The following is a 24128-nucleotide window of genomic DNA, read 5'->3' as shown; positions in this document are numbered from 1 at the left end:
ATCAAAGACAGGAAGATGTCTTTCCTCACCCACCACCCTCTGTTCCTCCCCCGCAAGCAGAAAATTCTACATCACTTACTGTCTTCAGAAAAGGAGTACCGAGGTGAGTACAGATCTGAATCATCATCTAGTGAACAAAACAGAACGTAATCAGGAGCAAGCCGGCTAAGGTAAGAAAACCAGGTGACATGTCCCCCCACTTGCCCTGTTCTGCGCCGGTGTCCGGCCACACCGGAAGCCCAACAGAGAGATGGCCCAGGGCCGGAAGCTGCACACACCCAGACCCCATCTGAGAGCCCACCCAACCAAACAGGGCAGGCCAACCTGCAGGCCGGAAGGTCCACTTGTGACACCTGGGGGCTGACTGCCACCTGATGCTAAGGAAGCATGGGGACAAATAGCCAAAGGTCCTCCTCAAGACAACTTCCACGAGCAAATCGAGAACACAGGGTCCCCAGCCTGGGCTGGAAACAGGGGCAGAGAGAGGTCCCTGAATGTCTCCGGTCTAGCCTGCTAAGTTCCCCAGAGTCTGCCGGTCCCATTACTGGATAGGCTGGGGGAGGCTGGGGAGACGGCTTCAGCAGCCCATCATGGCTGGGACCTGTTCTACCTGTGGCAGTTCCATGCACAATACCGTTGACCAAAGGGGCTGCGGCTAAGGAAACAGGCTGAGAAGACCCTCCTGGTCCCTTGCTTTGATTCCACCTCAGCCCAGTTCCTCAAGCAGCTTGCTTTCCTCACGACACAGCACATGCTGGCAGGGCTGCCCTACGAGGGTCCTGAGAAGGTCAGGGTCTGAATGGTGACTCTGGAACCGACTGAACTCACAGGTCTTGTAGGACTACTCTGCAAGGGTGAGACACTCGCCCCTCAACAGAGAACCCCAGGACACGGACACTTGCAGAACCGAGACCAGAGCTGAGCCCCTCGCCGAAGCAGCCGCCCTGAACTCAAAACGAGAGCCCACGGACATTGACTGAAACGGATTTTTCAAACACAAGCCAAAGAACCCACTGTCACATGTTGGCTAAGTGTTAATCAAGTCCTGTTTCTCTGCACATCTAAGTCTTAGAGCAGGAAAGGCTGGGGTATTTTGTGAAGGAGAAATAAAACTAACACTGCTATTATTTTCAGTATTATTCAAAGACGACTTCTCTGGCAGCCCCTCTTTTAAAAAGCATATTTATTTATTTATTTGACAGAGAGCGCGCACAAGCAGGGGGAACGGCAGAGAGGGAAAAGCAGACTCCCTGCTGAGCCGGGAACTTGATGTGGGACTCGATCCCAGGACCTTGGGACCATGACCTGAGATGAAGGCAGCCACTCAACAGACTGAGCCGCCCAGATGCCTCCTGGAGCCCTTCTCGTTCCAGCCTCTCCTCTTTCCACCTGTCCCAGGTCCCCTCCAAGCCCAGATAAAGGAAAGGCATCAAGTGCCAAGTTATCTTTCCCTCCCTTCCTCCATCCACTCAAAGATAAGAACTAGTTGTCATCAAAGTTGAACAAGACTTGCCCTGCTATACAAGAAATGTGCAAGCTGATTTACGCTAACTTTTGAAAAGAGGGCGGGAAGAGGTAAACTGAGATCCAGAAATGTATTTTTAGAGTACCGTTCTGAAGAATTTTGTCTTGCCTGTTTTTGTTTTTGAACAGAACTTCTGATTACCCTGCTAAAATTGCCAGGATGTCAAAGAAAGCAAAAAAAAAAAAAAAAAAAAAAAAAAAAAATCAGCTCTGACTGCAGAGCTCTGACTGGAAAAACACTGGCTGCCAAATGAGAAATTAGCTTACTTAGGAACCAATGTATGTACCACTTAAAATCTAGCCTCGCATTTTAGCTCAAAACCCTGTATCTCTGAATCATGGACTGACAGCCTAACAGTAGACGGTGAGGAAGATCAGGGTTAGTTTGTAACTATTACCTGGTTCTTGGGGTAAGAAGCAACGTTTTCATGAGGGACACATGGCATTTAAATACTCAAAAAATGTTTAAAGTCTATGTTCTTGAAACAAATTTTTCTTCCCAGAGCCTCCTTACATAGAAATCTGGAAGATTTGTTAGAAGGAAATGAGAAATAGTTCTTATAAGATGGAAAAAAAAAAAAAAATAGAACAGCTTGGGGAGTTAAATAATTTATGTATTTTGAAAAGTAGGAGGAGAAAAAAATGGGGGAGAAGGCAAAAGACATCAGAATGACTGAACACTCTTAAAGCCACTTCTTATTTGTTAGAGGTGGAGAAAGCAGTGTCACTGGCTAAGCCAACAGAGGGCAGGAGCACCTCTAGGGAAGCAAGCTTTTCGTTTCTCTGTGTCCACGGGACCGAGTCCAACATGTGGATTTCAGCTCACCTTCGAAGACAGCAGACTGAAGTTCCACAGATTCGACCAAACACGAGGACTCCCCGCAGGTCCCAGGGGACATAAAATTTACTTTAATTGGTGTTTGTTTTAGAAATCTAACATAAGGGGCACCTGGGTGGCTCAGTGGTTTAAGCCTGTCTTTGGCTCAGGTCATGATCTCACAGTCCTGGGATCGAGCCCCACATTGGGCTCCTGATCAGCAGGGTGCCTCTCTGCCTACTTGGGATCCCTCTCTCTGTCAAATAAATATTAAAAAAAAGAAAAGAAAAGAAAAGAAATCTAACATAAGAAAATTCTACCTCTGCTTGTGAATAAAAACAATAGCAGCTTCCATTAAGTGCCAAATAGTGGCTGCTAATTTACTAACCTCATCTCACTCAACCATCACGAAAACTGGAGGTAAGGAAATCTCTCATCTCACAGACAAGAAAAGGAGGCCCGGGGAGCTTTAGAGAATTTGCCCGTAGCCACACAGTGAGAGAAAGACAAAGCAGGAATGGACTCAAGGTCTTTCTGACTCCACTTCCCTGCGCTGCCTCTCAGCCCTGTGACAGGAATCGGGGCTTTGTTCTACTCCTCACCCCGGCCTCATCTACCCAATCCTGGGAAAAACTGTGGCTCTTCTGGTATCATTTTTATTATGGAAGAGGCAGGAGAGGCTGTTGTTTTGAAATTCCAGTCACGCACTAGGGTGTTGGCCAGACGGACTTCTAGACCTTGAAGCTTTTGCTATCTTTCTGCATCGTTCCCTCCTTCTTGATGCTTTAAGCAAATTTTCTTTCTTTTCCTTGTAAAGATTTTATGTATGTATGTATGGACGTATGTATTTATCTATTTGCCAGAAAGAGCGCGAGAGAGCAACAGAGAGAGAGCACAAGCGGGGGCAGGGAGGAGGCAGAGGGAGAAACTTAAGAGTTAAGCAGGCTCCCCACCCAACAGGGACCCAGACACAGCTCGATCCCAGTCATGACCTGAGTCAAAGGCAGACGCTTAACAACCGAGCCACCTAGGCGGCCCTTACGCAAGTTTTCTGAGTTAACCACTTCTAGTTCTTTGCTGGTTTCTAGAGACAGTGGGTAAAACTGAGTCACTCTTGCTACGTCATCTACTTGCTGTTCCTCTAGTTCCCTTCTCCTGGCAGGCCAAGCCCACGCTGGGGTAGATGGATATGAAGTTAAAAATACCGATGAATGGGAAAACTGGGCACCAGGATCACCCTTCTGCGTTTCTGCACACTGGAGTTAGCCAAACGGAGTGTACGTTTTTAAGCACAGTTAAGAGGCAGTAAATGAAATGTTTTTTTCAAGCCGTTTGTGAGCACAGGCATTGTCTGTGTCTGAAATCCTGCCGTTACAGTTTCTCCAAGGGTTCTTAAAGCGGCGCCTTAGGGGGCTCAGCTGAGCTGGGATCTTGTGATTGCCGCTCGTGGTGGAGCCACATGCTGAGAGTGCCCCTCTGAGCCTTGGCAGCGACACCCAGAACTTCCGGTGCCAACGACTTCCAGGAAGCCCGAAGGCTCAGCAGCATTTACTCAGGGTGAACAATCCACTTCTGGAACCCAAAGGCCCCTGCTGGGCTCCGAATTTTACACACAAGTGACTGTCCTCTAGGCTTTGGCAGTCTATCTTTGGAGGCTCGATTTGGGGACAGCTACTCTCCTAAAACTGCCGGGAAGCACTTAATTTCTTTTTCAACCACAGCAACTTTAAATGAATTTCTAAAAAAAGGCTTTTCCTGGATTTGGGGGTTTCTTTCTTGAGAATTTATAACAATCTTAAAAACACTGGAACAAGTGCTGGTCGAGAATGATTATTTAAAAAAAAAAAAGTGACTAAAAAGATGCACAAAAACCAGTATTTACACAATCACTTGCCTTTATCAATTAAATTTTAATTTTATACATTCCTTGGGCATTTAAACTTAAGATTATTTTTGTAACATCAGGGGCTCATTTTTGACACAATCTTTTTCTACCGCTCGGATTAATTCCTTCTGCTTCGTTCCATACACTTTGGAAGACAAAAGATAAAGGGGTCAAGACAGATACACACACTCACCCCACAAATAAAAACAGCCAAAGAAAAAGATGTATGCAGAAGTGGGGACAAAGTCTGGGTGGGATCGGAGAGAAGAATCAGCAAAAGGAGAAATGGGACAAGGGTGGTCAGGATTAGTCCAAAGAGCCCAGGGAGAAATTCCCAAAGCTGCTTCGGTTCTGGTTAAAGGCAAATTTTAAGGGATTAGGAAGAAGAAAAAAAAGACCAACAAAGGGTACAGAGTAGCTACAGAAAACAAACAGGAAAAGGGGAAAAAAAAAAAAAAAAAAAAGAACTGAAGGAGAAGAGAATGAGACAGAGAAGGAAAGAAGAGGAGGAAGACGTGCGGAGGACCAGAGGGCTGGAGCGAGACTCACCGTCCTCATCTCCAGCGGCATTCCCAGCCCGTGGAGGAGGTGGAGAGGGAGTAACAGGAGCTCTCGGCTATCCTGCGGGCCAGTCTAAGGCTGCACTGGCCGGGCGGAGCCCTCCTGCCTGGCTGTCCTCAGGAGAGCAAAGGTGACCGGCCCGCCAGCTCGGCCCCGCCTCCCCTGGGCAGCGCGAGCTGGAGCGGGGGGCAGGAGGCACACATTGCCCAGCCGGGCAGCTTCACAATAGATCTATTTGCTTGAACTTCAGCAAAGTAAGGCTATTCTTAGAAATTCTGTAAGGCCAGTGGAGGATTACTTTAACTCAAATACAGACGTGCCTGGGAGAAATTGGCCTCCTAAATCTTTGTCCTGGCGCATCCTCATCTAGGAATGAGGAGAAAGGTCCATGAAACAGACCACTGTGGCATGGTATGTCACCACACCCTGGGGACGCCTCCAGGAGGGGGCAGTGGTCACTGTCAGCGGACAGTGGAGGAAGCAGCATCCAAAAGCAAGAGGGAAAGCTGGTCTCTGGGACGTCCCCCTTTGGCTGATAGGATAGCCCTCTGCCCTGACATGACCCGAAGTATTCTAACAGGCCATGCACCATGGAGTAACACACCAGAGTCTTGGTTTTGTGCTGATGTGGAGGCATCATTTGATAAGCTTGGCCATTTTGTCGACACAAAGCCCATCAAGAGCCAACATCATTTGCGCATGTTCAGAGTAGGAAGGCTAGTTCTTTTGAGCCCGCAGCCCCCCTCAAATTCTATATCCGAATTCCCTGGATTGCACTGGAGAGTAGCTTCTCCTTGGAGGGTGGAAAGGGTGGTCCCCTCCATTCTGGTGGCTCTCAGTACTGGCGTCAAATCACTTGGGGACATTTCTTAACTACACGCCCCCCCCCCCCCCGGACGCCATCCTGGGAGACGCTGGCACCTGGGCTTAGGGGTCAGAGAGGGTCAGTCTCTCCACAGCAGGAGAGGGAAAGGAATCAGCAGTGCTGTAGAACAGAGTAGGAAGGGCCCTGGAGATCTGCATTGAAAACCTGGTCCTGCTACTTACTGGGTGATCTTGCACAGATTACTTAGCCTTCCCGAACCTTACACCCTTCACTGATGAAATGAGGACTTACCTCCTGGGGTCCCCACGAGGATGAAGCAAGCTAATAGCTGTCACGCATTTAGCACGTGAGGCTGTGTATCCAGTAAGGGCTCAATAAATGGTGGTCGTGGCAGGCACTGTTGTGGTTATGCTGTTGTTGTTGTTATTATTATTATTGCTAGCATTACGCCTGTGAACTGCTGAGGTCCGAGCCACCACATGGCTGTTTCCTAAAGTGGGAGGCAGGGACGAGTCCACGGCAGCATGTCTGAGGCCTTTCCTGCACAGCCTGCCCCCTCTCGCTTCCTCCCCAGGAGGAAACCATGGGCAGGGGGTCTGAAGACCCACCTAGCAGCCCCTCGACATCCGGGTGCGGCAGTGGGTGGGGCTGGCTCCGGTCACTTCAACAGCCCCTTCTCCCCGCCCTCCCCCACCCCCATCTTTCCGACCAGACATCACAGAGGCTACAGAAGGACATCTCTCTGCCTGCAGGAGAGAGAACCGAATGGAATTCACAGACAAGCAGCTCTGGGTCACAGAGGCAGGAATGATGGGGAGGAGAGGGTGGGTCAAGTGAAGGTTAGAAAAAAAAAGAAAGTAAAACTCATTTGCTTAGCCTTACTTAAAGTCATTCCCAAAAGGTTTCCGGGAAGTTATTTTTGATAAGCTTTCTAGGGACCGGGGTACATAGTGAAATTTCAAGAAGTCAGTCTCCTGAATTCATTCTGCTCTTGCTCCGGTCCCTAGCCCCCCAGTCTCTCCCAACTACCTCAGGAAACAAAGAGCAAACTGCTCCTGTCCCACAGCCTGGTCTCAAAGATCACAAAAGGAGTAGAAGGGACTGCTCCCTGTTGGGAGTTTACAGGCTTCTTTTCAAGTACACTTTAAACTTCACGGATTAAGGTGTGATAACTCTATTTATCTTCTGAAAGTCTGGACAAGTTTGCTTTTTCTTTATAGTTGGAGGTGGGTGGAATGTTGTTACGCCGGCATACACAAACTTTCCTGGAGTCTTTTACTAGTCAGGAGAATCAGCTTTCAGACACTTAGAAATATCTTCTTTTATACTGGATGAACAACTAGGATTTCAGACAGAGACAGAGGCAGCGGCCCTTAGGCTAGGCTATGATAGGTTTATTGCCAACAATTCTAGTTTCAAATTCTGAGGATGAGCGAAACCAAAAAACCTGCAGCAACGACTGTCTCCTTGCAGAGGACAGACCCTGGAATGGCAGCTCACATTTCTCAGTAAAATGGGCTATTTTTTAATGCTCACTAAAACCTATGGATAGAACCCTGGCTACGTGCTAACTTGTCCTCAACATCTTTCTTTGAAAGGCATAAATATTTCCCACATTAAGAAGGGTGTGCAGAACCCAGGGCCACCTGTCAGGAACACAGAGCTGAGGGGGACCTACCAAAGCTTACAGATGTCACAACCACAAGCCAGAGAATCTCTGATTACTTAAAAAAAAGAAAAAGAAACAAAAAACCCCAATTCTTTAATGTGATCTAGCTCAAACATCTCCTTCATTTGTAAAAAGCCTTCAAGTGATTGAATATATGTGTGGTCTATGTCTGGCTCAGTCATCTTTAGCAGGAGCAGGGGCAATGAAATCCACCCTATTTTTAAAATCTTTCCAGGGAAGAAGACTTCTTAGACACTTGTGGTAAAGCCTAATCATCTTGGTTATTATTAATCTTTTATGTTCAACCTAATTTTCCCCCCTTTTTAATCCTTCACAATTTCATCCTCTTTGGTCTTTCAAAATAAGAAATATTAAGGTCTGCTTCCTACATTATAGGTGACAAGTTACCATATCATCCCTTACTGTTTCCGCCTCAAGGCCAAATAACCCCAATTCCCTCTAGCGTCTGACTTGACCTGTAGCAAAAAGCTGACGTCATTGTTAACTGGGGTGCTAGGTGTGGCAGCTGAGGACCGTGGCAGCTGTGCGTGTGGCCACAAAACCCCGTCTTCAGACCAACAGCCAGCCTGACCGTGGAAGTTGCTGGCACTGCCTGCGGCAGGCCTATGGCACTCTTCTGGACTCACGTAGTCTCTGTGTTTCTCCACAGGACTCCTCCAGGTAGCCTTCCACTGCCTATGGGACACTACGCTGTCAGGCTTGCCATGCACTTGTCATCTTCCCCAAAAGGGAGCCCAGAAGGAGGGTGCTGGGACCTCAAGTCCAAATGAGCACCAATTGAAAATCGCATTTAGTCAAAATCACCCTAAAAACAGAACAAAACGGTCTCCCTCTCTTGGTTCAGTCAATTGTTTCTTAAGCAATGCTTCTGGCTAGAATCTGCACTCCAGGATAAAAAGACTAGCTTATCGCACAGCAAATAGATTCTTGTTGGAAGTGAGGAGGTCACTGGTTGTGATGAAATCATCAGCATCGAGCTGCAAGCCTGGGTTTGTTTGGGAGACTTTTTTTCTTCCAAATCAGGCATGAAATAGTTGGAAACCACGGATGAGCACATCTAAGGGAGAACCAAAATGGAATCCGGTATTTTAACTAAAACAGGCATTCTTCTGTATGTGAGAGGTAATCAGTAAGAGTTTGGTGAATGAGTGAACGCACGAACTAACCAATGACCAAAAGGGCTGTGGAGGATAGTCTGTTGAGCTAATGAGAGCAGAGAAATACTGAGGGGGCACGACAGGGCTGCATCTCTAAGAAAGAACTATGGTACCATGGTCCAAAGCCTCGCTCATCAACATTCTCAGGTATATACTGAGGACCTCCTTCGCACCAGCAAGCTTTCCTTTGGCCTTCTGAACACATGCCCTTGCAGCTGCCCCCACTCTGGACATGGTGCGAGGAAGGAGCCTTGTCTAACTCACTGCTGGATGTGCACCTTTGAGAACACGGGACATGTCTTATCCACGGCACTATTTTCAGTTCCAAGGACAATGTGTTGTACTAACACTCAGAATTAATCAAATCAGTCAAGAGAGATCAACATCTCATCCTAGAAGAGCATTTAATGGAATTTCCTCTTGTATGCCCCTTTCCACATCCCTCTTTCTAGGTCACTCACCCAAAGGTCAGAAAATCCCTGGGATGAGGGTAATTCTAAGGATGGTGTCTTTTTTTTTTTTTTTTTTTTAAGATTTTATTTATTTGTCAGAGAGAGAGAGAGAGAGAGAGAGCAAGCACAGGCAGGCAGAATGGCAGGCAGAGGCAGAGGGAGAAGCAGGCTCCCTGCTGAGCAAGGAGCCCGATGTGGGACTCCATCCCAGGATGCTGGGATCATGACCTGAGCCGAAGGCAGCTGCTTAACCAACTGAGCCACCCAGGCGTCCCTAAGGATGGTGTCTTTAACCTACCTTTAAAACCTTTTTTGACACCTAGACGTTTTGCTCTTAGATACGCGTGTGGCAATCCTTCCCAGCAGGTCCAAATTCCTAGCCAGCAATTTCACGAAACATTTTCTAACGTGGCCAAAACCCTTATTTTCAAGGGACATCATCTCCCACCATGAAGGAATCTCTTACCTGGACACCCCTTTGGGAATTCCCTACCAAGGAGATACACCCTGAAAATCTATGACAAGAGGGGCCCAGTGATGGGCTGTAGCACATATGGGAACTGGGTAACTCATCTGTTGTTGGCAGCATGATGACTGGCTCCCCATGTCACTGCTAAGCCACCAGCACCATGTGACCACCCCAAGTACTGGCCCCAGAGCCCCACATGATCAAAGCATTATAACTAAGCTACATTGGTTACCCCATTGATCATGGAAACTCCAAGGGAACAGGATTAAAATCCATCCAGACAGACTCGGGTCATATAGTCAGCAAGGAGTGAGACTAAACCAACAAAACACAAGGTTGGGGGAAGCAAATGATTGGGAGACAGCCCGTTAGCCACCAGAAAAAAACCCAAGGTGAAGAAGAAAGTAACAGCACCAGCACAAAGAGAGGCACGTGAGTTTCCTTTAATTACCTTCTGATTTAGGACTAGGAGTAGAGGCTGGAAACTGGTAGGTAGGAGTGTAAGGATTGTCCTCTGTAGCAGAGAAAAGCAGTGGATTTTGAAACTACCCACCATGAAGTGGAGGAGCTCACAAATACCGCAAGTGACCCTTTTGAATGATTACCTACTTTAGTGTTATTCAAGCACACGGCATCACACTGAACACAAGATTAATGAATTAGGAAGGCCTTAGTCATTTTAATATAGCACATCATGCAAATAAGTGAAATAAAATTTTCGCCAACCAAAAAGGACTATAAAAACAAAATCTAAAAGCCAAATCTTATTCGTAGAATGGAACTATAAGAATTAATTTAAGGCTAGGACAACAGATACACTGTCTAAGTTTATGGTACCTTCAGAATTTTGCTGGATTTCAGGAAGTTCAGGGAATTGGTACGTAGGGAAATAAGGGTTTTCTTCAGGAGTGTCTGGTAGAGGAACAGGTTTGGGAGAGAGAATAGAGGAAGATACAAACGGAGAGAATGAACGAATAGGGATCTGCACACAGTTAAGGCTCCTTGAATTCTGGAACATACTAAGCTTCAGTAGTGATATGAAAGAAATTCAAATTGCTTTTAAAAAATCCAGTCCTTTTGCCTGAATTACTGAGACACATCTAAAGGGACAATATCATTTTTCCTCTTGGACAAAGAATTACATATACACAGGCTCTAGTAAGCAAAAAGGATTTAGCACAAAGCTTCAAGTTTCCAAACAAACAAGTGGATTCTTAAATTTTTGCACATCTCTGCCTACCATTAGGGCAGCTGGTTTCATTTAGAAACTGTAATTTGGGTTTAGTTAATCCCTCCCAAGAGAGAAGTGATGTTGCCCGTGGGACAGAGTAACAGACTGTTCACATATGCTCCTGTGGCTTGGCATTTGGGCTGCAAAAACCAGGACTCAAGGTGAAAGAGACACAGAGTGCTGGGGGAGCTGGACATTGGCTTGAGGAAATGACCAAGAGAATGGACATCACCCAGTCAGAGACCCGGCCTTTGGTGTCCCTGACATGACTGAGCTCATCCACCCAACCACAGTGGATTTGCTCTTGGTTTAGAAACACTAAACACTGAACATCTTGGTATTCTGAAAGAGTTGGAAGAGAGGCACAGCCAGGCTCATTGTGAACACTGTAGGAGCTCAGCACCAGTGAAGTTAGTGGACATCTGCAGCTAATCAGAGCGATCGGTTACTTGCGGTTTAGGCCGACACCAACCAGAACGCTTTCCTTTTGCCTTCACGTGTCCTCTGTGCCAGGCGGCCAGACTGGATTTGGCCCCAGGGAACGACAGGATGCACTGCCCCTGGGAGGAGTGGTGCCCTTCCCACGGGGCAGCTGCATCCCTGCCCACCAGCTGACGGGCATCGCAGGCGGATGGGAGCTGCTGGGGTCATGAGCTGCCCGAGCACCGGCTAGGGTTTTCCCACCATGCGGGATCACCTGCTGACAAGCCCAGTGGGACCCTGATCCCGAAGCGCTTCTCTTTGAGCCTGAGCGGGCTTTGCTGTGTCAGCTCTTGACTGGCTCCCAGGGCTACCTGCCAAGTGCTGGCTCCCAGCTGGGGAAGATTATTTTTCATTTTAATACCACCTTACAGGTGCACCATGCATGCTACTTCCTAAGACAGAATTTGCTCTCATCTGGACCCTGCGACATCCCTTGGAGGAAGGGAAGAGGGCTGAATGTGGAGAGGTATGTGACTGGCCCAGTGCTTGGGGGACTGAAGCCAGGTCAGACCAGTTCTCTCTACTCCCAGTTCAGTGCCTTCTCAACTTGCTCTGCCCACAAGGCAGTCATGGGCTGACAAGGGGTGGGGGAGCTGCACCTAAAGCCGGAAGCAGGTGGGAATCAGAGCTGCTCACATCCCGGGGCAGGCAGATGCTGGAGCACAGGCGGAGTGCTGGGCTCAACCTGCTACATCCCACAACACCTGGGAGGGAGGACTTGAGAGCTGACCTCAAAGCCCGCATGTGAGGAAGAGCACAAGCGGTCCTTCCCTGCTCTTGTCTGCAGGCGTATGGCTGGGCTCAGGCAGGCTGCTCAGTGATTTGAGCACAGGGCCCAGCCTTCTGACATCCTAGCAAAGCAAGTTTAAGTCCTCACCACAACAGTCAACGTATGAACACAGCATAGCTTCTACAAATGAAAATCAGTACCTCTGTTTAGTTTGTGGATCTGTTTAAACATGGTCTTGTACCAGTCTTTGGATCTCTCGGTGTTCTAGAGAAAAACAAAGGCAAAGAGTAAAATAAGATGGAAAGGTTAGCACATTTCAGAACTTCTATGATCATGAAATCACAGCTTCTGGAAAGTAACAATATCTGAAGCCAAAACTTACGTTACTCTATACATCTTGGTGACCCCACATTTAAGTCGTTATTAAAAACGCAAAACAGAAAAATAAAATTAAATAAAAAAATAAAAAAAAATTTTAAAAAATGCAAAACATCTGAGACACAGCGGCCAAACCATGGGGTGCCTGGGTGGCTCAGTCGGTTAAGCATCCGGCTCTTGATTTTGGCTCAGATCATGATCTCGGGGTCATGAGATCGAGCCCCGTGTTGGGCTCCACACACAGCTTCTCTCCTTTTCCCTCTGCCCCTTCCCCGGCTCAAACACACTCACCCTCTAAAATAAAATAAATAAAATCTTAAAAAAAAAAAACAGCCAGACCAAGAGATTCAGACCTGAATCTACAGAGTAATTGGCCAAAAAAGGATTTTTTGAAAAAAAAAAAAAATTTTGATTTCCATTAACCCCTCAGAACACTAGCTACAATGTTTGATTTTGAAAAAAATAAATGGAAGATCCACTTGAAGTGTGTTCATTCATACAATTTCATTTTTCAGAGACAACTAAGCAGAAGTAAAGCCTCCTAGAAACATGAGGCAAAGAATATCTGTATGCCCCCACAGATATTTCGGCAGAAGCGCAGTTGCGTGATTGAAGAGGGCCAGAGAGTTTCACCTTCATCCCAAAGCTGAGCTGTTTTTGTTTTAAGAGGAAAATAAAACAAGGATGGGTAGAGATGGGTGATTAGATCACGTATTTTCACTCTCACTTTAGAGATGAGGAATAAAGTCAAAACGATGCGCAAGGTCACAGAGCTGGCGTGGAGGCGAGTGGGAAGGTCACCTCACGTGACGGTTAGGGGTGTGGGTTTGGCAGGTTGTGCCATCCTGGGTAAGGACTGTAATCATCTTGAGTCCCTGCTTCCTTATCTATGAAGTGGGAATTCTACCTGCGTTCACCTTGCAGAGTGAATGCCGAGATCGCGCAGTCCGCGGGCGGCGGTGGCAATGACCGTCCAGCATAACTCCCTTCCTGCGAATGACTGTTCTTATATGCTTAGTGTTACTTAGGACCAGACAACAGTTCTTCCAAGGCTCAGCCCATGGTTGTTTATACTTCTCCTCCAAAGGGACACCAGAAACGGTCCACTCATTACATGGAGACCGTAGAGAGATACACTGTAGCTAGTGTTCTGAGGGGTTACTGGAACAAAAGGGGGTTCACCCTAATCCACTTTCAAAGGCAGGCTCCCCTTGAATTCCAGGGGGCCTGCAGGAGGCCGCCGCGCCTGTGCAGAGGGGGACAACTGGGCAGCTGAACCCATTCTGTGGCTCCCTTAGAGCTTCTTGCTCACCACGTGTGACAGGGTCTCTCCCAGCCAGAGGAACTTCTTCCTGAACACATTAACAGGAACCCTGAGCCCCATGCTCTCCCCAGGGTTCTGTAATCCTGAACCTGCAATTTCTGAGCATGCTCCGCAGGACACAAAAGGGAGACTGGGAGACGCTGACCACGACATCCTCCCCTAGAACAGGTACCGGCCTGAAGATTCTCAGAAGTTCTACTGCAGAGAAACGGCTCTGTGTTCCACCCTGCTTTTCCCCCACAGTCCCGGAACCCCGGACCCTTTTCTCATGAGACTTAGACCATCTAACATGCTTTAAGGAAAGCTGCTGCCCTCTGAGCTCAGGACCAGGGAAGGACGGGAGGCCAGAGCACAGCTCTGGGAAGCTCTGCGGCCCTCCGCGGGTCTGGAGAGTAGGCAGTGGCGAGGATTTCCGTGTAAGGCCTTTGTCAGCCACAAGTAGGGTCAGGTACTCAGGTGTACATGTGTCACCGGCGTAAGAGGAAGCTTAAGTAGGACATGGGGTCCATATTCGTACCCGGAGTGGGATGCCCACATCATCCATGGAAACATCGCTCAGGTCCTGAGCGCTCCTGGCCACCCGTCTACTGTCATCCTTCACCTTTTTCTCAGTAGCCCTCCCAGGTGAGGTGGGCTTCTCCTGTGTTGGTGCCAAGTCCTGCTCTCCCACTCTTCTTTCTGACACAGGATCTGGAAGGGAGAACAGGCATTAGCTACAGCAGCTCTCCTTGAGGCTCCGAAGCAGCAATCTCCCGAAGAACCCAGCTGGGGCAAGTGTGTTTGCTAATTCCCAACAGGCATGAGTCTCACTGAGAGCACGGTTGGCAAATGAGGGCCTGTTCGCCTGTTTTCGTAGTCAAGTTTTATCAGGACACAGCCACACCCATTTGTTTACATATTACTTATGGATGCTTTCAAGTTACAGTGGCCAAGCAGAGTAGTACCTACGTCACCCTTTCCATGGCTGAGTGCACATTAGAGTTGATCGGGTTCAGGACTGGAGGTTACAGAGTGAATAAACAAACCAGATGTTTAGATCGTATACTCTGTTTTTCCCAGTCACGTCCCTTACTACGGGAAGGCGTCATGGCTCTGCACGGCACGTCCTACGGCCATGGGGCATGGACTTCTCAGGGTGGGGGCCTGCAAGGAGCTGACGGCCAGTGGGCAGAAAGGGCGAGAGAGCCGGCGGTGAGAGTGCAGGATGGCCAGGGCAGAAGGAACCCGCATCCAACTTAGCTGAAGAATTTAAGTTCAGGGCTGCCATCTCGGAGGGAGCCAAACACGAAGTGAAGGGTGCCCCTGGCAGGGGGAACAGCAGCAGCAAATGCAAGGAGCCTCTGAACTACTCTGAGTTACACAGGGGCCAGGCACTGTGCTCAATTCTTCATATCCATGATCTCAGTTCATCGTCCCAATAACGCTATGAGGAAGAAACTATTATCCATTCACTAGAAACAAAAACAAACAAAAAAACCCAGTTTGGGGCACCAAAGCAGAGACATTAACATGCCCTGCTCGAGGTCACACAGCTGCCACGGGGCCAAGCTAGGATGTGGATTAGGGACACCTGACACCAGCGGGTCTCTCTGAACCATGTCCTGTCGTACGGCCTTCCAAGACGGCACCAAGGCTCCAAGCCTGGCCTGATCCAAACAGAAGTTAGTAAAGGGATTGGGGTGGGGAAGGCAGGGAGAGATGGCTGCCTTCATTCAGACACAGTAACTTTGACAGTGAGACATCCAAGCAGAAATGCCCTCAAAGAAAGGGGGAGCAGAGCCCCGGTAAGGGGCCCTGGCGGGAGTGCCATTCCCAAGCCATCAGCAGTAACGCAACGGAAGAGGTCACGGAGGAGTCCATGAGGGCAGAGTCAAGGGCTGTCATGAGCTAAAGGATGTCGCAGGGACAGGCTGTGGGGCAAAAGGGATCCCCCAAAGGACACACGAGTTATCAGAGGGAAAGGAGGTGAACCTGAGAGAAACAGTGCGGCATCACTGAAGCCAGAGAAGAGAATTCCAAGAAGCGGACGATTCAACCCATGAAAGGAAGGAAGGACGAGAAAGGAACACCGGGAGAATGGGGCATTCCATTAGGCAAGAGTCACGGGATCACTGGCGAGGGAGCAAGTTTCGGAGGGCAGTGGGGTGGGTGCCAGACTGCAGAGAAAGGGACGAACCTGGGAGCAGGAGGCAGGCAAGGAAGTAGGGAGGCGGTCAGCACACAAGGAAGACTATGGCAGGTGGCAACCAGAGAGGCCACGAGGTTGGGGGTCAAAAAGGTCTGAGCTGGGGGAGGCTAAGTCCTAGCAGCAACGCCCTGGCAGTGAGACTGAAGGGGAGCTAGGGGCAGCCTGGCATCCAGGCGGTGGTGCTCAATCAGGATCTGGTCACCGACTGAGGGAGCACTTCTCACCCCTGGGAAAGGCAAGAGTGCAGAGGGCTGTTTAGAGAGTAAACTCCAGCAGAAAGGAGGGGCCCGACGGTGCATGCGAGGTTTTGCCTGAGTCAGAGATGTCCCCGTGTGAAGGAGGGGCTGGGGAAGTGGGGACACACCGCTTAGATGCTATGACCTTCAAAGCCTGCCCACCCAGAGTGGAGGGGGCGGTGACCCGGCTGGGATTTCAAACCAACTCCTGAAACAAGTACTCATTCTGCAACCATAGAGTGGTTTCTAAACATTCTGCCCAAGACCCAGCTCAGCGTACGCTTCAGACAACCCGACCCCCAGGGTCACGCCATGCCCTTCACAGGATGGTGAGGCCAGACTGGACTCATGGGATGAGTTCTCATGCCCCCAGCAGTGCCAACAGGAGGCCACAGATTTGGCAGGAGGCCGGGAAGTGCAGGGTGATTTCAAGTCACCCAAGTCTACCCTTACTGTGGCTTTGCTGAGCATTTTCCTCCCATCTGGAAAGGCCTTCCTAAGTGCCACCAGGAAGCAGCAGTGGGGCTGACTCCAAGCCATCTCACCTAGTGCTTGGAGGCGCTCACATTCCTCACTCCCACGTCCTCTCTTTGCACGGACTTGGCGTTCTCAGGGATTCCAAACCCAGAGATATTTTTTTCATTATTAGGGCAGGTGGCCCCAACAAGAATCACCTAACTGTAAAACTGGGGTGACAGTCCAGTGATTCGTTCCAAAGCGGTCAGAGGTCTTTGGCTCTAGAAAAATGTGCCCTGAATTATTATACTTTGGAAGCTTGTGATCATGGGCTTCATGACTGAGTGGATTTTGGGGCACAGAAAGACGAACGGCAGCCTCAAAGAAAAAAATTTTGCTGTTGTTGTTACATAGTGAAAACCTAACGTGACACTTTCTTGTACCAGGCAGGTGACAGGACCACCCAGTGACATCCACGGGACAAGGGGGGTGGCTGCTGTTTCTCAGGAATACTGATTCCCTCAGCAAGACCTCCTGCAGCATCTCTGTCCAGTTTTAAACTGAACGTTTAAAAGGAAGTTGCTGCAAAGGGCGACTCAGTAAGTGACAATGCTGACAACCTGGGACACGGCCTCCGTGTTTGTGGACAGCTTTCCTTCCCTTCACACCCAAAACTATGTGATCGAGGACCACAGCAGTGCCGACACCTCCCTGAGGAAAACGTGCCAGACCCTCGGCCCTAGCCCTGACCTGCTTCTGTGCGCACCTCCCCAAGAGAGAAATGGGCTTGACGGCCAAACGCCATGTGGTCTCTGTCCCGAATGAATGCCATTGAACAAGAAGCCCCATTAAGGCTTGATAAAAACCCACTAGGGACAGGGGGCTGGGGTGAGAAGGGTGGCCCTTCAAGTGCCATCACCCAAGGTACTTATGCTGGGGAGCAGACTGGAGTTAGCCCAGCTGGGCCGCTCTCCTTCAAAACAAAATCGTGCCACTGCTTTGTCAACAAAAACTAACATTAAGTGAGCACTTACTTTATGCCCCACTTTATCAAACACCTTTAGTGGCTCTGCCCCCAAACTCAAGGAAGATGGAAACATGAAGCTTATTTTGGAGCCAAGGAAGTGGCCCGAGCCTGCCAGCCTGGTGGAGAAGCCCTAACATTGTGTAGCGCTTTCTGGTGGGCAGAGCACACCCCCCTTCCTGTCGCACATGAGCCTCATGCCTCTTTGGAGGAAGCTATGCTGCAGAGAAATAAAGTCACTTACCAGGGCAAAAACGATGTCAATAAAAAGAGCCAGGAGCAAACACTGGGCCTCCTAACCTGTGTTTGGGCAGCTGTTTCATCCATTCCACTGCTCCTTCCCAAATCCCAAAGGCAGGAACGTGTTCCCAGGAGCTGCCTTGGTTTCAGAGCCACTCAGCTCTCAGCCAACCTGGGCGGGGGCCAGGCGCTGAAGTGGGCTGGTGTGGCAGAGTCAGGAGGGGCAGCGAAGGGCACCTTGTGCTCAGCCACAGCCTGTGCTGGTCCTGGGGCCAAGTCCCGATAAAGCGGAGAGGGTGTGAGAACCCCGTGTTCCCCCCCACTGGGCTCTCCACAAATCCCGAGGGCAGCAGTAGCAGGAAGTAACAGAAATCATGAAGCAGCTGCTCAGAAAACAGTGGCTTTGTGTATTCATGAGATCAGGGATTCCTGCCCCAGATTTACACGTATCTATAATACCCACCAAGTGCCCATCTGACACATGTGGTTTCTTCTAGAGGTGAATCTACCGCCTTTATTAGATTCTCCAAATGAGTCCATCACCAAAAAAAGTTATGAACCATCATACCACACCATGGGCTGCTGGAGGGCAGCACAGTTCCCAGATACTGCCACAGAGCCCGGCCCGGGGTGGGATCCAAAGTAAGCACTCAATAAAACGAGGACCGAATTAACAGTGGTGTCTGCGGATCACAGAGATGCATGTCTACTAAGCACCTGATGTGTGCCAAGGCTTGGTGCTGGGCTGCTCATACGCAGGTCCTATGTGGCACTACTATGTTCCCTATTTGGCAGGTCAGAAAGCTGACCTGTGGTTTAGAGCATTAGCAGCCTGCCTAAGCTGCCCCATGGGGAAGCAGGAGGACCGGGACTCAGGGCAGAATGGCTACAGAGAGCCCTAAGGACACGGTAAAAGCTGCCCATCCCTGGGCTTCCTCCCGGTTCTGCCTGCACACGGCTGCGCTTCATCAGGGAGGGAGCCCCGACACCTGAGGATCTAGCAGACCCAAGCCCACCACTGCCAGTTCCTGACGAGACTTGCTCCCAAGCCTGCTCAATACATGCGCAACCTCAGCATCCTTGGGAACCTGTTAGACACACGGGTGCTCACCCATACGCGCGACATCCAAATCTCTGGAGCTATGGCTTGGGTATCTGGGTTTTGGACCAGCTCTCCTGGAGACTCTGACGGCTGCTCACGCCCCACCCCCACTTCCAGGCCCTGCTGGTCTAGAGGCTCTCACCCAGGCCCGTCACGCACCACTGACCGGCATCTGGGCTTGCCACCCGGTAAGAAAAGAAACTGCGTATATTCCCTAACCCTGACTCGTCACATCCTAGGAGAGGGATTAGAAGCGACAGAAAGGGGACTTCTTTAGTGAGGCCTATCAGGAACACTCCACCTGAGGCATAACCTTTTGTTCTTTTTTATTCACAGGACCCTATTCCGACCCATCCAGGAGCTGATCACGGCAGCCCAGGGCCTGTGTATGAGCTGGGGTCACTGGTGTGGGGCGCCTCCTCTGCCCCTCAGGCTGCAAGGAGGAGGCGGGACGGCGCCTGCTCTCACCATCCATGTGGCCCAGCAACAGACAGAGTCCCCAGCACATCAGAGGAGCTCATCAGACTGTGCTGCTCACACATCTGAGGTGTTAGTGTGTAGAGAAATATTTGGCACCTACCTGAAAGGCTACTGAGTCGTTTTTGCTGTTCTGTGATTAAAAAAAAAAAAAAAGAAAAGAAAAGAAAAGAAAAGATATACATCGTGAGATTTACACAGACATGGTAAGACCAGGAAGTCCTGTCAGAAGTTGTGAGTATCCCCAAACTGGCATCCTGACTGCCCCTTGGGCTCAGATGGCGGACTGTGGCGTGGCCACCACACCCAGCCAAGGGCCAGGGCATTACTGTGGCTTCAGTTATCCAGGTGTGGTGTCTCTAAGGACCAGCCCCCCACATCTGCCCCAAGATTCAGGAAACGGTCACTGTTTGCTGGTTGTTTCCATGTGGTTTCAAGGTGATCTGACATGGAAGGAGACCCTCCCAACTCCCCTGGTTCCAAGGGACCAGGACCCTATGACGACCCCAGTCTCAGTACATTCAGAAGGGAACAGAATTGTGACTGTCACCATGCCAGCTCCCAGCTCCCGAGAGCTCTGTCAAACACCAGACATTGTTTTAAGAGCTTTTTGCACGTTAACACTTTAAATCTATGCAACAACCCTAGCAGGTAGGGCGGGCAGGTTGAGACACCTCAGATAAGCAGCACACAGTACCCACGGTGACACTGAACATCAGAGGAGGGCCTAGAACCTGGCTTCTGGATTCTGAGTACGGCCTGCCTTCCAGCCCTGACCACCAGGCCACTACTGCTCCCCAGCAGACGGTCTCTCACTTGCTCACTCTCCCGGGCACTCGTGGAGGGGAGCCCAAGATCTCCTTCTCAGAGTTCTGTGTGTACGTGCTTCGGGATAGGCACAAAAATGACCTTTACCTTCCACAGCTGCTAAATATAAAGCAGCCACATAGATAAAAATAGAGCACTTGCCAGCCCCTGGGAGCTGTCACCAACCCCCTTGGCGGCAGCCCCACCCTCCCTCCAGAAGCCACGTGGGCGAGAAGTAAACAGAGCAGCAGGGGCACCTACAGCCAGTGGAACAGCCTGTCCGCCTCTGGACGCGGACGAAGTTCACACCAGCTGGACGGCAGGAGCCTGGCCGAGCACTAGGCTCGGCTCTGCCAGCGACTTGCTAGCGGATGTTGACCAATCGTGTAAACTCTGCTCTTGGTTTCCTCATCTGTCCGATCAAAGTGCCCACCCGGCCTATGGTCCCAAACTCCAGTCTGCCAACTGGAGGCAAGGGCTTCCTCACCAGACAACAGCAAATCTATTCAACTTCAAAGGCTAGGTTGCTCCTCCTTCTGGGATATGAAATGGCCTTTCTTTCACAGAATGACATGGATGTCACAGGAATGACATGGATAAGAGCAGTTGTTTTTCAGGGGTACTATTTACTATATTTAGAAATGAGCAACCCTGGGGTAGTCCCCAGGCTGCTTCCCGTGACCATGAGATCCAGAGTCTGGGGGCCACTGAACATTTGGTCCCCAGTGTGGTCTAGGGACAGGAACCACCAATGTATCCTGTGAGTTGCTGAAAAAAATGCAGGCTCTCAGCCCTGCCCCAGACCGCCTACATGCAAATCTGTAAGACTGTACTCCCCAGACCATGCACGTTAAAGACTAAGGTGCTCTGAGCGAGGGGACCCAGGCACCTTGTCATGCCTGAGTTTCCTGATTCCGATCCTCCTTTCAGACTGATCATAAGTGCCCTGCCCTCAGACCCGTGGTATAAATGTCAAGGAGAGAGATGAGGAGCCGTGCAGTGTGGGCCAGGGCAGACGGAGGTGTGGTGCCCCCTCCTGTGTCTACAGCAGAGGGTGGGGACTGGCTTGCAGAGAGAAGGTTATTGTTACACTGTGCCCTGGGGCCATTGAGGCAAGGGGAAAAAAAAAAGGGGGGGGGACCTTTTTTAGGATGACTAAACTAGAATTCCAGAAGTAGAGTAAAGTTATTATTCCCTCAGGAGACTTTGCAATAGTTAAGAAATTGTTTCTTTGGGTACTTTCTATGAGCACCGCTGCCAGGATGAGTAAATTCCAAAGCAAGGCCAAAACACACGACCTAAACCCCACTGACAATTAGTGATCCAAGGCTAGGTGGCTGGGCGCCTCCATTTTCCTCCACTCTTCCTGCTCCGCCCCCTTAGGGAACATATGGTTTGCTCTTTAGGAGAAGCTACTTTTAATTCCAAAAAAATGAATGTACTTGTATCCTTCACTGAAGGATGTGTGATTCAGGCAACGTGATTCTGATCTTTAAATCCAAAGTGCAGGACTGCACAAAAGAGAAAAGCAAGAACCGAAAGCTTTTGGGCAAATAAGAGGAATCCATTTGCCCAGAGAAGAAACAAAAAAGAACTACAGGCATTTCTGTGCCCAAAGATGTCTCGCTGTCATCTGAGGGACTTGGTGGAAGCCGCTGACATTACACTTGGCATTTCCCAAAAACCGAGTTGCCTTGGGAATAAATCCCATTTTTAGAGAAACTGCTTTTCCTTCTGGGAACTAACTTGCTTCTCTTTGGACTTTTTTTTTTTTTTTAAAGATGAGTCATAAAGAAGTTCATAGAGAACCAAAATTTCACTTTGTCCTGCACTGTGGACACTGTCTGGGCAGAGAAAGCTATTGCCAGTAAGGGGTACGGCCCTTACTGAGAATGGGGTCTTCTATAGTTTAGGGAGGAGGTTGGGACCCCTACCATCATTGGAAGAACACAGATTCATGGAGGACGGTTAATATGGAGGCCATACATAATGAAAAAAATAATAAAATTACGAAAATAACTATTTAAGATTTGAGTGGGAGGATTTTTAAGTGAGAGGAAATGTTTCATTCATCTGTTTTACAAGTTAGAAGCAGGAAACAGAAAACTCCATTTAATATGGAAAACAATTAAAAATAGACTCCAGTTCCATTCTCGTCCAAGTTAATGTAGGGGAGGGGGGAGTCTGGGAGAACTGTGCAGTAGGCGAGCAGCAAGTCAAGAAAAGGAGAGGTTTGGTGCCCAGCTTTTTTGAAACTCTGACTAAAAAGCTCTTTCTGCTCTAGGAAACAGCTTGACAACTTTACACTTCACATTGAAAAGGATTTTTATGAAGGGAAAGTTTCTCTCTCTGTTGAACTCCAACTAGTAAAAACTTGGGACTTAGAATCATCTTCTAAAATTTTAAAGCAGAAGGGTCAACAGATACAACTCTTATTTCAAAGTGCTTCTGCTTTGCCTAAGATGCCCCTTCAGAGAAGGGGAAGAACCAACCAGAAGCAGTAAGAGAAGCAAAGAAAAGAAACATGGAAACCCTCAGCAGAGCTGTACAGGGTCGCACAGCGTAAGGGACAAACAGCCATGTGAGCCTCATATCCCCAGAGGGTGCACTGAGTGACAGCCCAGTGTGATAACTGCTGGCAAGAGTCAAGGCCAGTGTGTCACCAAGAGAAAAGTCCAGTGCCTGCTTCAGAGGCATAAAAACACATTTGACAGTTTATAAAGGTTTCCACCTATTATGCTTGCTTTTTAAAAAAAATTTTGGTAATCGAAATTTTGCTTTCTAGAAAATTCAGAATGTCAAAGAAATCACCTGACTTATTAAAAGAGGTATTACTTACTGTACCTAGATTTTCCAGCCAAAACTCTGATTCGAGTGCTCATGATGAGAGGAGTTTAGGTGCATAGACTTTTTCCCTTCTGTCTTCTCTTTCTTTCTTTTTGGTGCTGCCATCTGAAGATAGTTGTGAAAGCCCCAGGCGTGCAATACATGCTCCACCAGCTTACTTACACAGATATCCGACATCGTCCTAAATCAGGGACCTGTCCCCCTGCTGTGGTCTACTCTGTGGGTCATGGGAGTGAGTAAACGGGGGCAGACAACCTCAGGGAAAGACGGGGTTTGTAAAAATTTCTGTGGAATGGCAGAAGTCCTGCCCTGGAAGTCGCAGCACAGCTACGTGAATGCCAATGAACTGGGGGCGCCCTGTGAAGGTCCCTTACCTCGGTTGTGTTGCAAGAGTACAATAGTAGGATTGACAATTGTCGTAGAGGGGTAGGCAGAAGATGGCTTGCTAGCTGGCGCAGAGCTCTGGGGATCGGTTCCCACGTGGGATGAAGAAACTTCATTTAGTAGAGGACCTGAATCCTGAAAAGTGAACACACACTGTGACCAACCGTAAGTTACATGAAACCTAACGTTAATGCTTTTTAAAAAGAAGAAATTTACAGCTTTACAAGAACCTTAATTATGAAAAGAAATGTAATCAATGAGACATCGCGAATTCCAGTTAGAAGCTTAATCTGGAATGCATAGTCTCTTTGTTGGTGTTAGTAAGGGTAGAGAGCAAGGGTGAGTGTTACTGGAAGTCTCAGCAACATCATTATTTTCACCTGGTAACAACTGTGGGTCACTCCGGTTACTAAAAAAGGAAATTCAGAACAAAGTAGAACAACATGCAAGACTCATGCAATTCCAAATGTGATCCGAGAATGAGAGCTGGTTTAAAGGAAAAATCAGGAAGGTTTAGTACACTTGTCTAAAGAAACATGAGACAATGTGAGGACAAGAAGCCATTGATGTAAAGAGTGAAGAGTTAAGTACTGGTCCTCCTGGAAAGCCACTCTTGTTATCTGCATCACTCCTCAGCCTTACTAGCACTTGCTTCTGTTATCTGGTTCTAACTGACATTTTTTTTTTCACTCCAGTATGGAGTGACAAAGATTTCTGAAGTGGTAAAGACTTATGAAGATCCTGACTTCAGAAACCTGAGGTTTTGGCTATAAAATCCAATAGAATCATTACTATCAAAATTATAATTTGCATGATGTGAATGATGGCAGCCTTCTTTGA

The 24128-nt window shown here is 48.8% G+C and overlaps 1 protein-coding gene across 46 annotated transcripts in view; it reads right to left on the bottom strand.

Moving 5' to 3' along the window:
- The window catches only part of SORBS1 (sorbin and SH3 domain containing 1), a 227134-nt gene that overhangs the window by 64237 nt on the left and 138769 nt on the right, over positions 1-24128 (bottom strand). For 23 of the 46 annotated variants that reach the window (XM_059169350.1, XM_059169351.1, XM_059169358.1 and 20 more), the window contains 7 exons: positions 23279-23423; positions 19354-19383; positions 14045-14217; positions 12026-12089; positions 10219-10293; positions 9833-9895; positions 80-127 (listed from right to left, as the gene is read on the bottom strand). In XM_059169350.1, the coding sequence (XP_059025333.1) occupies positions 80-127; positions 9833-9895; positions 10219-10293; positions 12026-12089; positions 14045-14217; positions 19354-19383; positions 23279-23423 (598 nt within the window). The remainder of the gene's footprint in view (positions 1-79; positions 128-9832; positions 9896-10218; positions 10294-12025; positions 12090-14044; positions 14218-19353; positions 19384-23278; positions 23424-24128) is intronic. The other 23 variants (XM_059169360.1, XM_059169379.1, XM_059169381.1 and 20 more) reach the window with 2 other exon arrangements.

This window comes from Mustela lutreola, chromosome 4 (assembly GCF_030435805.1).
Source record: "Mustela lutreola isolate mMusLut2 chromosome 4, mMusLut2.pri, whole genome shotgun sequence".
Taxonomy (NCBI): Eukaryota; Metazoa; Chordata; class Mammalia; order Carnivora; family Mustelidae; genus Mustela; species Mustela lutreola.
Note: the sequence above shows the minus strand (reverse complement) of the source record. Positions and strands in the feature narration are given on the sequence as shown.